The sequence below is a fragment of the Oenanthe melanoleuca genome, chromosome 5 (assembly GCF_029582105.1).
Source record: "Oenanthe melanoleuca isolate GR-GAL-2019-014 chromosome 5, OMel1.0, whole genome shotgun sequence".
In the NCBI taxonomy this organism is placed as follows: domain Eukaryota; kingdom Metazoa; phylum Chordata; class Aves; order Passeriformes; family Muscicapidae; genus Oenanthe; species Oenanthe melanoleuca.
The window spans coordinates 24,711,949-24,727,797 of record NC_079339.1 but is presented as its reverse complement, the minus strand read 5'-3'; the positions used below and the strand labels follow the sequence as shown (position 1 = coordinate 24,727,797).

The 15,849-nt window shown below is 42.3% G+C and overlaps 1 protein-coding gene across 2 annotated transcripts in view; it reads left to right on the top strand.

The window, feature by feature from the left end:
* INO80 (INO80 complex ATPase subunit) overlaps positions 1–8,307 on the top strand; it is a 64,134-nt gene extending 55,827 nt beyond the window's left edge. For both annotated transcript variants that reach the window (XM_056493571.1, XM_056493572.1), the window contains exons 32-36: positions 82–170; positions 971–1,126; positions 2,215–2,374; positions 3,129–3,338; positions 3,962–8,307. In XM_056493571.1, coding sequence (XP_056349546.1) covers positions 82–170; positions 971–1,126; positions 2,215–2,374; positions 3,129–3,338; positions 3,962–4,179 — 833 coding nt within the window. In that variant the 3' untranslated portion in view covers positions 4,180–8,307. The remainder of the gene's footprint in view (positions 1–81; positions 171–970; positions 1,127–2,214; positions 2,375–3,128; positions 3,339–3,961) is intronic.
* Positions 8,308–15,849: the final 7,542 nt, after the last annotated feature.

Below are 15,849 nucleotides of genomic sequence, written 5' to 3'. Positions count from 1 at the left end.
AATTAGAACTTCTTGTAAGATTCATAAAAGGATAGAAAATATCTTTCCAGTGCTGACAGCTTTGTATTTCTTTTCCAACAGTGCGTCAGCGTCAAGAAGAGAAGCGACAGCAAGAAGAAACAAATCGTGTGAAGGAACGTAAACGGAAAAGGGAAAAATATGCTGAGAAGGTACTTTGATACAGAGAGGTTGCCTGTGTCAGAGATAGAGCCAGGAGAGCTTCAGATCACTGTTAGGGAATGTGGAAATGTTTTATGCCAAGGCAGTCTTAATGAGTAAACCTTCTTGCCTTTGCTGTTGAAAGTCAGTCTGTGGCTGTTCCTTACACAGAAGAGGGATATTACAGAATAAGTAATGCATAGTATTTTAGTATTAGAAATAGTATTTTAGTCTTTAGAAACTTCAGAAATAGGGAAGTACTGCCTATCCAAACAAACCTGACAATCAACTGATTGTTAAGTTGGTGACTTTATCAAGATTTTGTTCTTCAAGGACAAAAGGGGAATGTAAAGGAAACACCAAACAGGGATAAAATCCACATAGCTATGAGGCTTCTGCAGAACTAGGGAAGATCAATTTGTATAAAAAGCATTACTAAAACCAGTTTATGAAAATTCTGAGCTTTTAAGACAGTGAGACTTTGCATTGATTAATTGGAACTTTGTGTAATGCTAAAGAATCTCAAGCTCACTCCAAAAGGTACTAGAAATCAAAGTAATTTTGTAAGAGTGATACTCCATCATTCCAGCTATTTTATGAAGAAAAACAAACAAACACTTCTGAAATCTAAAGAAAGAGCATTAAAGGGATCTGTTACCATCTGTTTCCTTCAGAAACTTGTTTTGGGAAATTCTTCATGTGGCATTCCTTGAGTTAAAATACTGCACTAGATTTTGAGATTTTGGGTTGCTTGTTTCCATTCTTCTGTTTTACTGCCTTTTAATTCCTGGTATTACTTCATTTATTTCAGAAGAAAAAGGAAGATGAATTGGATGGGAAGAGAAAGAAAGAGAACATGAACCTTGTGATCCCATTTGTTCCCTCAGCTGATAACTCCAACCTGTCTGCTGATGGGGATGACTCTTTCGTTAGTGTAGACTCTGCCATGCCCAGTCCTTTCAGTGAGGTAAGACTCACTGTTGCTTTAACCACATACTGTTTCAGTTGTGACCCTACATCTTGAAGGATTCTTGCTGTCTGTTACTTTAGCTCTTGTAGAGCTTTGGGTGTGTGAGGGTGTGATGTGTCTTAAAGGTGAACCATGCAAATGAAAATAGTTTATTGAAAATGCAACAGCTGCTAATAAGCAGCCATACAGCTCCTTATATTATTTGATATTCTGTTATTCCCCTCTTCCTTTACTCTCTGCCTTCCTTTTCTTTCAGTGAATTTATGTCTTGGCTTTCTTCCCTTCCAGTCCATGAAATTTTTCTGCTCTTACCTGGAGTCCCACTTACTTTCTTCCTTCTTTCTTGTCCCTTTTTCCTGCCTTTCTCATGCTCACATTTATAACCATGTGCCCTCTCCCATACCAATATCTTCCATAGCAAGAACACTTGCTCCTGAGTCAAACAGTATCCCTCAAATAGTTCCTTGACATTCAGTGTCTCTGTAAGTACCCCTCACTAGTCTCGTCTGTCTACATCTCTGCTTCCTCATTTGCATCAGGTTCTGAATTATTGTGGTTTTTCTTCTCTGGAATTTAAATTAAAAATTCTCAGTGGACGCATCTTATTTTCCTTCATCTGTGTCTAAAGAATTGCAAACTGGTTTTGGCAGCAAATGTATTTTGTTCGGTGCCATGCCAGTTAAGATTTCTTATTGTACTGTATTGTACTGTTCCTTTATTGATCAAGATTTTTATTAGCAGTAGTAGTGGGTTAAGAATCGTATTTTCTCTTTTGCAGTTGAAAATGCACAGTTGAACAGCAATTTACTTAAATCTCTGCTGAGCCAATTAGTCTTTTGCTTCATAACTTAACATGTATTTTCATGAATTGAAATTAAATCGTGGGTGGAGTTTAAATACTCCTGCTCGGCATGTAAATAAAGTGTGGTGTGATCAGGCAAATGATGTATCCTGCTCATGCTGCTATTGTAGAGGAAATGGGAAAGTACCAATTACTTGTGATTACATAGGTTTTGAAGATCTTATTATCTTTGTGCTCTTACCTAACCTGAGAAGCTAATGGCTTTGTTCCCTGTCACATTTAGATATCTATCAGCAGTGAATTACATATGGGCTCTATCCCTCCCGATGAGAGCAGTAATGATATGCTTGTGATTGTGGATGATCCAGCTTCTTCAGCACCTCAGTCAAGGGCAACAAACTCTCCTGCTTCCATTACTGGCTCAGTTTCAGACACCGTGAATGGTAAGTACTCTTGCCTTGATTTATTGCTAACATTTATTAAGCATTAACTTTGCATGGCTAAGTGATAGGTTTTCTGCATTTTACCAAGGATATACAATTGGGTGGCAAGATTTGGGGGGACAATAATTGCCTTTATGATTCAAAGTTACATCTGATTTGATAGGAAATCTGTTTATAGTCTGTCATTCATCACACCTCTTTTCTGTTAGTTACTTCAAAATATTGTGTCCTTTGTTCCTATGTTATGGAGGGCTCTTCTTCCCTTAAGTTTGATACCATAGTACAGACACCACAGAATTATTAATCTCTAAGCTTTTCCTTGAATTTGCTGTTGGGTTAATAATAGTTTTCTATCTCCAATGGGTGGTTGGAGCAATTTTTTTCAAGTGCAATGTAATTTTAAATAATGTCAAGTGGTTTTAATTGCTGTAGTTTTCAGAATCATAGTTCTTGACGAGTTTCTTTAGAGACAGAAGATGGAGATGACTGCATGTCCATCTTCAAATAAGAAAATGCCTCATCCTGAAGTAGAACTCAGAATCCTCCACCTCTTTGTAGGCTGGATTCATAATAACACAAGTAGTTGCAGTTAATAAGATACTGTTGCTGAAGAGTGAAGTTTTGTATACATAATTTCTTTCCGTGAGACCGCTGCTTGTTTACAGTGTCCCTGTTACTGTATTAATGTAGGCAGCTTTGATGCTGCACTCACTTGTGAGGCGTGTGGAACACTGTACATCCTTTCCTCCTCCAGGTGTTTCAATGCAAGATACATCTCTCGCTGCGAGAGGCCAGTCAAATCGGAACCGGGGTCGTCCCAAAAGTGGCTCCAAAGGTGGCACCGGGAAGGGCAGGAGCCGGAAGTCGATAGCGGGGAGCGCGGCGGCAATGGCGGGGGCCAAGGCGGGGGCGGCGGCCGCCTCTGCGGCAGCATACGCAGCCTACGGCTACAACGTCTCCAAAGGTACGGGGCACGGAGCACAGCCAGCTCTTGTGGCACAGCTGCTCACAGCCTGCCAGCAGATGGGCTAAAAGTGCGCTGGTATCCATCATATCCTGAGATCCAGGCAATAAAAAGTGGGACTTGGTAAGGGTGTGAGAGGATAGCCAGTTTTACCTCGGGTGATCTTGAGTTTTGTCTGCCCCTTGAATTATCTCATACCAAGTATTTTTCCTCTTTTTTTTTTTTTTTTTTTTTTTTTTTTTTTTTTTTTTTTTGTTCTTTTTTTTTTCTGGTTGGTTTTGGGGTTTTTTTTAATGTGGTGTTCAGACAGATCAGATAGTGTTGTTTATGCAGTGGCTATGGCTGTGGTTTTCCTGCATTGCATCATGTTGAAGTTAGACTATCGCATTCCAAAACCTGCTAAACTGATGGTGATTGAGCTGCAGCTATACACCAGCTGAAGATAGCCCTGGGTATAACTGTAAGATGTTTTGCATCTTAAGGACATCCCTCTTCATTACACTGTCAAAAGTCATGAACACAGAGTAGTCTTAGGACTGACTGTTAATATATTGTCTGCTGTTGAAGAACCACAAGTGGAATAATATGCTTATGTAGAATGTGATTCTCTTTTCCATTGCTAGGCATGTCTGCAAGTAGCCCTCTACAAACAGCAATCATTCGGCCTTCCGGACTTGCAGATTTTGGACCTTCAAACGCCTCTTCTCCCTTGAGCTCCCCTTTGAGCAAAGGAAACAATGTCTGTGGGACCTCCAAAAGTTTAAACCTGACCAGCAGTCTCATATCAGAAACTTCAATTCGGAAGCAAAGCAAAGGTGCCCACACCTCAGGTGGTCGGTAGTAATTTTGAACCCCCAAAGCTTGTCTGAACTGTGTTGGCTTTCAGAGTAGACCACCCTGCCAGTCAAAGGCATGCTAACAAATGCCTTGTTGCTGTCCAGCACATGTGTGGAAAGAAAATCAAAGCACAGTGGGAGTGGGTGGTTGATGTGAGCACTTTGATTATGTGTATTCCAAAAAACTATCTTTGCAGACTCTGCAAGAAGGAGGGAAGGGAGTCTGGAGTAAGAAAGCATCCAACTACTCCATGCAATATTCTGCAGCTGTGTGTGCTTGAAGTCACACCAATATACTTCCTCTCTTGGAGCCTGAGGTGGAGCCCAGCATTAGTTTTGTCCTATGAAATCAGTATCTGAACCCCAGGAGAATCCTGTAGAGTCACAAGACATTTCTGTCCTGGCAGCTAGTCAGTGAACATGCAGGAGTAATTGGGGGCTATGCTGAAGGTGATGTGTGATCAAAAAAATTATTGGCTTCTTCTGGTGTAGGTCTCTGGGTTCTTTAAAGACTTGAAATTCAAAGGAAGGTTTCTCAGGTGGTTTCCAGGGAGCGGACTCTTTTCAGCAGCATTTGTCAGGAAGATGTTTAGAGCTGCAGAATACAGGGAGTGCTGTCAGGCCTTGTGAGAGCAGCAGCACAGCCTCTACTTCAAGCGGTGGAAGAAACCACAGGCCATTGATTGGTTTGCATTTCAAAGTTCTCATCAGCACAAACATTCACCATGTTCACAATGATTTCTTTCATTTTTGAGGTGCACAGAAGTCTTAATAGCTTAGAAACAAAATAATGCTCTATTTGTACAAATCTCAAGAAGGAGGAAAGCTGAAGTGCTGAGGAGGAGTTTGTGCTGCTTCTCTCACTGTGCTTTAGCAGCGCGTGGATCTGCAGCTTGCAGTGCTGTGAGAGGAGCAATGAAAAACAATCCTGAGTGAGAGAAGACTGTGCCATTCCCCCTTCCAGCCAAATTCTGGGAAAAAAATTGTCTCGTATCCCAGCCATCCCATTGACTGTTCTTGCAATGTGTTTTCCCTTCATCTTTGTGATCATCACACATACTGGCGTGGTTGAGTTCACTGCAGTGTGCGGGCAGTAGCCGTGTCCCATGGGGCTGATAGAAGGCAGTGCTGCCAGCACCCATCCGTGTTCTTGTTCCCTGGTTGCTCCTTCCCCATTCTTGATGCACAAACCCTGCCCGTAGCCCCTTGCTTTGCTGTAAGCGTTGTCTGCATTGCACTGAGATTTAGATGTGGGACAGTTGTTCTGTCTCACACATTGAATTAAGAGGCTGTTCTGCCGGGGCACTTTCATCCCTTGAGAAAAGCAAGTTGAGTTGCAGGTCTGGGCTGTGACAGTGGAAGATGATTTCTTTTTTTATTATTACAATTTTTTTCTGACCCCAAATCCTTTGCCTGGCGTCCTACAGTGTAGAGCGAGTGCTTCCTGTTGGTTCTGCCTCTAATTTGCACACCTGAAAATAGCAGAACTGAGCTTAGTTAGATTGATTTTTGAACAGATTTGCAGGGGATAATTGAGGGGGAGGTGATGTTTAATTAACTCATGAAGACTTCCCCCTTCCCCTTCTATTCACATGTATATATGATATTTAGAGGGAATCAGACAAATGCCAAGCCTTTTTTTCTCTTTGAATGTGCTGTCTATTTTTGTAACTGAACTTGTACATATGTATAAAGAGAGACACATCTTTCTTTTACTAACTGGAGGAGAAAATCTTAAATAAAATGGAGTGAGATAATTTTATGTAAATCAGTGTCTTTGTGGTTTTTATGCATGTAGCTGTATGAATGAGAGGATTAGGTAAGAGAGCATGGAGGTGCTTCTGGAGACAAACACTGCTCAATGTAAAGCTCTAGAGTGTCTGTGCTCTGCCAATATCATGTTTGTAACCTTCTTCAGTTACAACTGTACCCTTATCACATGTTTGTATTCACTGATTACCTCATAATCTATTTTGGAGTAACTGTCCAGCAGGTCAAAAGAAACAGTAGTAACTGTAATATACCTAATTACACAGTACCTGAATTTCAGTGGTTGAATTCAGTACAGTTGATTGTTGAGACATCATTCTCTCCAAGTTATTTCTTTTTTTTTTTCCTTTTTTTCTTTCCAGCGGGAGTTAAAAGGACTTTTTTTATGCACAGTCTTGATCTCCAAACTGCTAGACAGTTGCATTAATTTATAATCCAAAGTGGAGAGAAAAAAAATTATAATTTGAAAGGCTTACAAAAATGTAATATGAACTATTGCATGCTATACTTTTGGAAGATTAAATTACTGATATTTAAAATACTGATAAGTATAAAAATAAAAATGTATTTAAGAGTATAAATATCGTTAGAATATATTTATAAAATTATTAAATATATTTAACATAAAATTTAAAAATATTAAAAATAACTTAGTCTTCAAGAGAAACACCGAATGACATCACAAGTTGTGGCAAAAGCAGTGGTAGCTCATCTGCTTGCACAGTTTGTGTCAGGCTGAGAAGTTCAGGAAGATCTAACAGTTGTAAAATAAATGAACTGCTAGATCGTATTCAGTTCAATTGCTATAGGATATTAAACTTCAACATTCTTGGTATTATGCATCATAGAAGAAAAGATTCTGTGACAGTAATTGAGAAATTGGGAAAAATCATGTGATGGCTGTCTAGTCTAATTTCTTGGTTTGGGGAAGGAAGTAGTGATATAAAGATGAAGACTGGGTATTCATTTAAGAAGGTAGAGGTAATTTTGTAAGTAATACCTGGGGAACACTTCTGTTGAAGTGAGCAAATGGGTGTGCACATTGAAGCTTTGTTCTTTTCATCTGAGCATCTTTTCACTCCAGCTGTGTGTTATGCACTCATATGGATTAATGGCAGAGAGAGTCACTTTACTCCAAGAGATCAAGGTATTTTCCAAAGGTGGATACAATGCTTGAACTGAGTTTGTGTATTGAGGTGGACTGGTGAAATAGCTATCAGTATGGTTTGGGGGATGTTGGGAGTGCTGCATGTTCATCATGCTAGTCGATTATAGCATGTTACTCACTGATTGCTACAAAACTGTTAAATACAGTTCATTGATCAATGCTACTATTGAAGACATTTAAAGGTGATCATTTTCTTAGGTCCTGAGAGGTTAGGACTTAATTTAAAAGTGCTGTAGTGTTCCAGCCTCACACACATTTTTGTAGTTTAGCCTACAAGGATTCTATAGCTCAGAAGGGTCTCCAGAACACCCTTTGTCCCCTAGCCTGCATTTTCTCTTTTCTATTATAGCTCAAGTATGCTGTCCTTTCCATTTAGCCAGACACTAAATTTCCTTTCCTTATTCTGCAACGAGATGAGCTGCAGGTTACTGCAGGATGGTTTGAACCAGGAACTGCTTTAATTCTTCACTTCAGGATATTACTGCTGCACTGTCCAAATGTAGTGTTATTTCTGTGCCTACTCCCCTCTGTCGCATGCTTTCCCCACCACAGTGTCCCTGCTCTTCGCTGTCCTGTGTCCCCTTTGTAGAAAGCTGCCTGTCTGCCTAGAGCTGTATCTTGCTTTATTTCCATATCCCCAGAGTATTTCCTTCAGCAGCATTTCCCAGTGGGGAAGGCACGCAGAGCTCAGTGGGAAAAGCTCCATGCAGCAGGAACAGGATCTGCACTGCTTTGATTGTCGCTCAGGAATAGCCAAGTTGCAGCTGAGAGAAGGAAGAGCACAATTGATAAAATCACTCTGGGGCAGGATGTGGATCAGTGTAATTTGAGAAGTGCTGCCCTGTGACCACTGTACTGCATGTCCTGCTGGTCTTCTCAGTGGAGTGAGCTGGCCTGCTTCTGCTCCCAGATAGTCTTACAGGCTCCTCAGCTTCTCACTTTTGCCTCCATCTTTCTTTTTCTGTTGACTGTCCAGTCTGAAATACACATTATAACTCTCAGGGAGCCTTACAGGCATGTCTTGTGTTCCTCTTCCTGCTCAAGGAGGGATGGTGGTGCACGACCTGCTGTCCTCTGGAAATTTCTGTTGGAGTGGCTGGAAAACAATTTGTAGCTCACTACCCAAAGGGATGCTGCTTGCATGTGAAATATAACTGAGACATATGTACTAAAATAAAGGTAATCATATCTTATACTTGTGGAATTGTGAAGGATTTCTTTTTTATTTGCAGCCTGCACCAGTTGCAGAGCAGTGAATGAGAGGGGAAGGGATGATTCAGTCTTTCAGGAGCACCTATTAGGACAATACAGATAGCCCAGCTCTCAGATTCAGCCAGCAGATCTGTTGAGTAAACAAGTTGTTCTTGTAGCACTCACATTAGCATGTGCTCCCCTGAAAAGCATCCAACAAAAGCCTCTTGAGATGGAGGAATGCATGATAAGATGAGCTGGGTTTTCTCCAGCTTCAGCCTCCTCTTAGTTCCTGCCTACCCCATCAGAAAAGTGAAGTTACTCCAAAGCTAATGGGCCTTCCAGGCATTTTGTACTGTACTCTATTTATAGAATGTTCTAGGGGCATATGAGGGAATTCTTTTGCATCCTAAACATGAGGAAGTGTTTCAGTACTCAGGTATGAAACAATGACTCCTTCCTTCCTCAGCTGATGAGCATCCCTGATAGAATGAAAGCATTGGAACACCACTTCTGTGTCTTCTTGAGTTTCCCATGGACCGTCTCTTCCTTCTTTGTCAGTATTGCTGGTTCTGTTAGGTCTGCTGTACTTAACAGGCGACCATGTGAGCTTCTAAACATCCAAGCACTACAGTATCCCTTGTCATCTCTGTGACTTTTTTTTGCAAGCAGTTGTTTTTTTTCCTCTCTGTCCTAAACTTTATCCAACTCTTTTTAGGACCCAGGTGTTGTCTTCAGTAGTTAGTAGGGGAAATGCTTCTGTCTATAAAGTGTTAACTTGTAAATGCATGACCCTTATGCCTTGCACCTCTGTTGTGAGGGCTGAATTAAGATAAAGTTAAGCATACAAGAAAAACTCTACTGTTGCTCAGAGATTAGAATTTACTTGGAAATTTACTATTGCTTTGGATTGTCTCACAAAACTGATTTTTGGACTATTTGTTAAATTTATTCAGATTTTCTTATTCATAACAAGAAACTAGCAGCATTCTTCTCAAGATGTGTTTAAGAAATGCTCTCCTATTAGGTGGAGCAAATCCTGTTAATCTCACCTCTCATTTATTCCTGTGTTCCTCTGATGTATCCCTACATTTTAACATCCCTACTGGGTCTTCCTCTGGGAAGATATATATCACAGGTAGGAGCCCTCCCTCCATTCCATGGTAAAATGTCATCTGTCTTTCAGATGACTGTCCCTCAGGTTTCTTTTCAAGTGTGGTGTTACAGTTTCCCTTGATCTTACAGTAGAGTTCAAACACAGAAATTCTTCTTTTTACTGAGTTTACTGAGTACATTTTAGAGTTCTGCAGCTGCTGCACAGACAAGTGGTTTTGTGATGCTTGTTCTTTGACAGTGTTCCCAAAGAACTCCCCTCCCAGGTAAGCTCTTTGCTGAGGAAGAACATTGGCGTTTGCTGGGAACACCTATTCTCTAATTCACAGCCTTCTGTAATTCAGGTAACTTTCCTCCATAGACAAGTCAAAACTTGATTGGTCTAAACCCATCTGAGTTCCTCACAGAAGTGCTTCCAAAGCAGTCACCTTTGGCAGCCCTTGCTCTCCCCACAGTCAGAAGCAGCAGTGCAGAGCTCCTGTCTGTATTTCACTCGGCCTGTGGAAGGCTGATGGGGTTTTTTTAAGAATGGGAGAGTCATCAAATTTCACATGTAGTTGCCTGAATGTTGCTTTGGGTTTTTTTTAAACTCCATTAAGCTTTTGGCGTGTGACTGCAATTAGCTACGTGCTGCCACACAGTAAATGCAATGGCACGTGCCCGACACACCCTTGAGTGACACCTCACTGTCTGTGACAAAGCTCCTATGTGTTACCTTTGCAAGCAGGGGAAACAGGAGAGGTGTTCAGGCTATATGAACCTTCAGAGAATAATAAAAACTAACTGCCAAAAAACCTATTTTGGGGGGTTACCCCATGCATCTGCTGGGTGCTAATGGGAGGGTCCTTCTGAGTCTTGTTTTTCTTGCTGCTCCTGGTCTTTCCATAGAGTTTCTGTGAACACTTTCTTGAACAATGTGTGCATTCCTGCAGACCTCCCTCTTCTTGCCATTTAATCTAGATTTTTCATTGATTTAATCTGTGTACTATGGTGTTTTGTAACACTATAGAATGGTTTTGGTTGGAAGGGACCTTGAAGGTCATGTAGCTCCAAACTCCCTGCTATGGGCAGGAACACTGTTTTTGTTGAAGTGGATCTCAAAATAACTCTAAAGGTGCATAATGAGACATTGCAGTCTCTGGATTCCAAGAGCCCCTGACACAATAATTCAGCTTCATAATGTCTGTTTGTCCAGATGATTGCAGTCTTTCATCATTCTCTGCATTTTCAGAGTTTGGAAGAAATTTCTGTAACTAACTTGCAGTCATAATTTTACTGAGATATTTATTTAATCTGTTCAGCTCAAAAAATTTAAATTTTGCTCAGTATTTTAGTAATTTGACACAGATAAATTCTAATTGACTAACTGGAAGCTTACTGACATTGTGATGCTGAATCTGTAATGCAGAAGGAGGTTTCCAAAACAGTGTTGACTTGGGACTGGAAGTCCTGACAATTCCTTTTATTGGCTGCTTTGAAGTGCTTTGTATGATTTTGAAACAACCAGTCATGAGTTTTGCAGCTTCCCTGGCTTTGATAACTTACTGTTAGCATATACAATCAGGGGTATATATTGTATAATTAATGTAATTTGGTTTCACTGCAGCTTGCTGTCCTTTGTATCATTGTGTCTGTCTGGAATCAAGTAACTAAATATTAAAAGTGAGAACTGGTTTGGTAGAATATTCACAGACAGATTAGAGAAGCCCAGCTCTGCCTTGCAGTCATATGATTGATAGCATATGAGAAAAGTAATGTTGTTTAAATTTCTAATTTAGACCAGATCTCATGTTTGAGATGTTACAGGACTTAACACAAGTAAGATGTTTAGAACTGTCAGCAGATAAAAGAGCTTGAGATGCTGCAAGAAATTTGAGTGATGCCAATAAAGCAAAAACACCCCAAGCTATATAAAAATGTTTCTCTGCTGAGCTTAAATTTTAGTTGTTTTGGTATGTGAAAATTTGAGAATACTTGGAGTAAAACAGTAAACTTGCAACCACAGAGATCCTCACTGTGCAACTGCAAACATAAGAGTATGAAAATATGAGATGACTCTTGCGTGTTTGCGTCAGGATGTAGTGCTGATTACAGGAGCACACACTATCTCTTTTCCAGTGTGGTATCACTGAACACCCAATGTACAGTTCCAAGCACTCTCAAAAACATCATCCCTCAGTATTTCACAGTGTGCTTTGAAAGTCACTGTACACTTCTGAAATCCCATTCTTGATGTCCCTGCTCCCTGTCTGTACAATAGAAATTACACCTCTTCACAGAGGAATTTAAGCTTGCCAAGGTGCCACAGTGATATGCTGGTGTTGCTGTAGTGATTTGCCAGAGAAAAGCCAAAGTGGGGAACAGTCCCCCTGTGTTTGTGTACATAAAGGCATAAACAAATATAGGACCAGACAAGAGAAAAAGAAATTTAATTGCTGCTCATTTTGAACATCCTCTCATCATATGAAATGAGGTAGCAATCCTCTGGGAAAAAAAATAGTGGATATTTATTCTGAATGAGCCTAGTCCCACAGTTACTTTTTTCCCTCAGTCCTGAATTCATCTGCCCTCAAATTATAGGATGTATTCCCAGGAATAGATTTAGAATATATGTAGTTTAGAGACAGAAATGCTGCCAGAATCAACTGTATTGTGCAGCAGCAAGAGACACTTTCATCTGGCTCCTGCCTAACATGTCCAGAGGTAATTGAGTCTAAGAGCTGCTGTCAAAGGAAAGATGAAAAGCAGCATCTATCATAGCTGTGGGGAGCTGGGCACTCCTGCACTTTTCCCTCTCTAAAAATGGGATTGTGTGTTTGTGGAGAGAAACAACTTGAAATAAAACACACTCCTATAAAGCAGAGCAAAGAACGAATGTATATATAATCTAAAATGAATTTGTGTATAATCAAAGAACCTGCTAGCTGTTTGAAACACGCTTTTGGCTCAATTTTACTTAAAGAAATGAGCACTTCACAGGAAAACAAGAACAAGTGAGAGATTTCAGCCCATGTCACCAGTAGAAGCACCCTGAGGACAGAGCTGCTGACCCCAGCTGTCTGTAACAGGATCTCCCAGCCCCGTGCACCTCCGGCACATCCAGCAGCGGGTCCTGGGAGGTCACTTGCAGCGCTGGCTGCCACTCGGTGCTGTGACACGTGGGAGCGCACGTGGCAGCGCTCCCCGCGGCAGCCCCTGCCTTTCCCGGCCAGGACAGCGCCTGCTCCTTCCCTCCTTCTCTTCTCCCTCCTCTCCTCCTTCCCTCCTTCCCCCCCTCCCATGGCATCACACACTTCCTCAGTGTGGACTCGGAGTTTGGAAAGGCTGCTGCGCCGTCTAGACAAGGAGGGGATAAAAAGCTGCTTTAAAAGTTTGTTTTCTCAATGTTTTCAAAAGTCACATATGCTTTGTGTAGACAGAGTTTAATAGCAGCAAGCTGGCTGTGGTTGCCCCTGCGGCGGCTCGGTTGCAGACCAGGATGTAATTGCTGTAAGTGGGCTGGATGTGCCTCTGTGAAATGATTTCCATATTGTCTGTGCTGTTGGTGTCTCAGTCCACAGCCTCAGTTTAAGGCAAAGCAGAGAGCTGAGGCCAGAAGGCAGTGAAACCCAGTGCTGTTCCATTCCCTAGCCTCTCTGCCGTGGATGAGGGCCATGGGGTGGGTGGGCTGTGTGCAGGGAAGCCCCTGGCCTGCAGAGACAGAGCCTGGGCAGGTGCCCAGTGTGCCAGAGCTCTCTGCAGGGCACAGGTGAGCTGCACATACCCAGCATGTGCCCAGCCAGCTCAGGTGTGGGTTCATCATGTTTCTGAAAGTCAGGCTTGCTAACCATCACGGGTACATGAAACCTCTCCCCTCCAAACTCTCCAAAAGTCACCCTCTGACTTGCCTTTCTGTGAGTGAAACTCTTACAGATTTCCAGGTGCCTCAATAGCTGATACCTGCTTGTGGACAAAGCAGCTTGTAAGCCAGCAGGATTTGGGTAGTGGGATAAAAACTTCCCCTTTCCTTTGGTGACAGGGGTTTTAAGTGCAGGTAGCTATCAAGTGTCTTCAGTTGTTCAGGCTTAGGCCAAATTGATCCCTGGTGGTTTTAATTGAAGCTTCATGGAAATGAGTCCTTTTAAAGCAGTGAGGTGAGGGAGGCAAAAAGCAGCGTAAACAGGAGGACATAAGAGAGAAGTCTTTGTTCTTGTGTTCCCAGAGCAGCCCAGCGTGGTCTGGGAACAGTGTGGTGTCCCCAGCTAGGAAAACAGCACCTCTGTCTTTGAACTTCCCTGACCTTTTACGTTATTTCAGTCTCATTCTCTAGAGTTCAAGGTACTGGCTGTGCTTCAGGAATTTGCAAGCATAAACACTCTTCAGTGTGGCTGGCACTAGGATGAGATGAAAAGGGAGTTGAGAAGGGATAAAACACATCCAAAAGCCAAACAAAAAGTGTACAGGGTTTGTAAACAAAGCATGTAGAGCTTCCCCAGTGCTGCCCAGAATGCCTACTTCCTTCCGCCCTCCCTCCTCGCCAGGGCTCAAGGCTCCTTCAAAGCCACAAGGGGCTTCTCTCATGATTTTAATACACTGTATAAATCAGGGGGGTTTTCACCTAAGCCAAGGCAACTAGTCAGTAGGAAATTCCTAAGTCCTTTGAGCAGCAGCTAGTTTTGCTGCAGGTGTAGTTTTTCCACAGCCTGACTGTAAATCAATTTTGTTAATCCTTTTCCTGTTCCTCCCATGCACAGGGACTGATTCTGTACTGAGCTGGACTGCGTGCTGGTGGCACATCACTGCTCAGTCATGCACTGGGACTGTACTTTTTTATGCTGCATCAGTCCTTGAGTTCTAAAAAATATTTGGGTTTCATGCTACTGAACTCTGTGCCATGTCATGAAAACTGGCAGCATCAAAGTGAGAAAGAAGTCTGACATGGGGAACATCTCTCATCCAAATTCTGCTCATTTGTTTTCCCTTCCGCCTTTGGGATGAAATTACTGTACTGAATGTGATAAAACCTGATTTAAAGTTTCAGCCCTAGGACTGACTACCAGGTTTTGGGACACGTCAGCTGTGTTCCCATTCTGGTGCTGAGCTATCTGGAATGTGTTACTTGGAGAAGTGTCAAAGCACACAGGTGACAATGTCTGGATACTTTATGCAAAGCCTTGTGCTTATGCAGGCTCTTTCTTTCCCCTGCTTTCTTTTCCCTCCAAGCTTTCCTGGTAGCAGGAGCAGAAGAACAGGCTGTTACCAAGCCAGATGTGGTTCCTGGGCATGCCCAGGCTGTGCTCAGTGCACAAAGTGCCCCTGCTGCAAGGGGAGTGCTGGCCAGCACAGCCTCTGCAGGCTCTGTCTCACAGCAGCACTGCCTGCTCTGGCTGCCGGGACCAGCCTGCAGCAGTGACAAGCATTCTTTGGGGTTTTATCTTTTCTATTCCTCTGCCTGTGAAACATCTACAAGTCATTAAATCTGTATTTCAGCATGTCTCTTGAGCAGCAGGCTGACACATATGCAATAACATGTGCTACATACAACCAGCTTCAGTTCCTGTCACAGATGCTAAGTCCAGCCTGTGCTGTTCCCTGTGACTTGCAGGCCACCTGCAAGACTCCCCCTGCCCCACATGGCAGAGCCCCAAGCCATGCATGCAGAGCTCCACCTTCCCCCTTCAGCTCCTCCTGGGACTGAGATCCTGGGCTGGGTCCTCAGTAGCCTTAAAAGTTGGTGCTGGCCCCACTTGGGATGCTCAAATGTACATTTTCCTCAGGTAGACTTGACCAAGTCATTGGCTGCTTTCACACCCATTTGAGGAAATCTGGTCTGTTCCCACTCCTCTCCCCTTTCCTACTACCTCCTTCCCTTGCCAAGTTGCATGCATTTATTGTCATCTGCCACAAGTATGAATTTGTTCTTTTTAATTTTCTGACCTGGAGAAGTACATGAAGCACAGGTAAGTTCACACCTTGGAGATGTTATATTTAAACTACATTTTTACTAAAGCTGGAATCACTTTGGTAGATTTACCTGTGTGGCCTCAACTATTCTGGACACTCAACCTTCAAACCACAATGATATTGTAGCACCTAAAAACCAGAGATTTTTCCTCTTGGTTTGGTCTTTGAATCCTTTTAACCTTACTGAGTTTGCTTTTCCTTTCCCCTGCCTTTTAAGGACTGTTTGCCCTCAGGAGTGCTTTAACATATGAAGGCTGGGGCTGGATTAACTGTTGTCATCTACATTATTTAGTTGGCTTGTGCCACTGCAAAGCAGCTGGGTAAAGTCCGGTCTTAAAGTACTCAAGGAAATGGTTACCCAGGCCCAGGTTCCAAGACTGTGTGGGAACTGCTGGGCAGGAAAATGGAAAAGGCTGAAGAAGGAACTGAAAGCATATGAATTGTGCTGGTTTTAGACTTGGGAAATATGCACTTGATAGTGCTTGTAAAT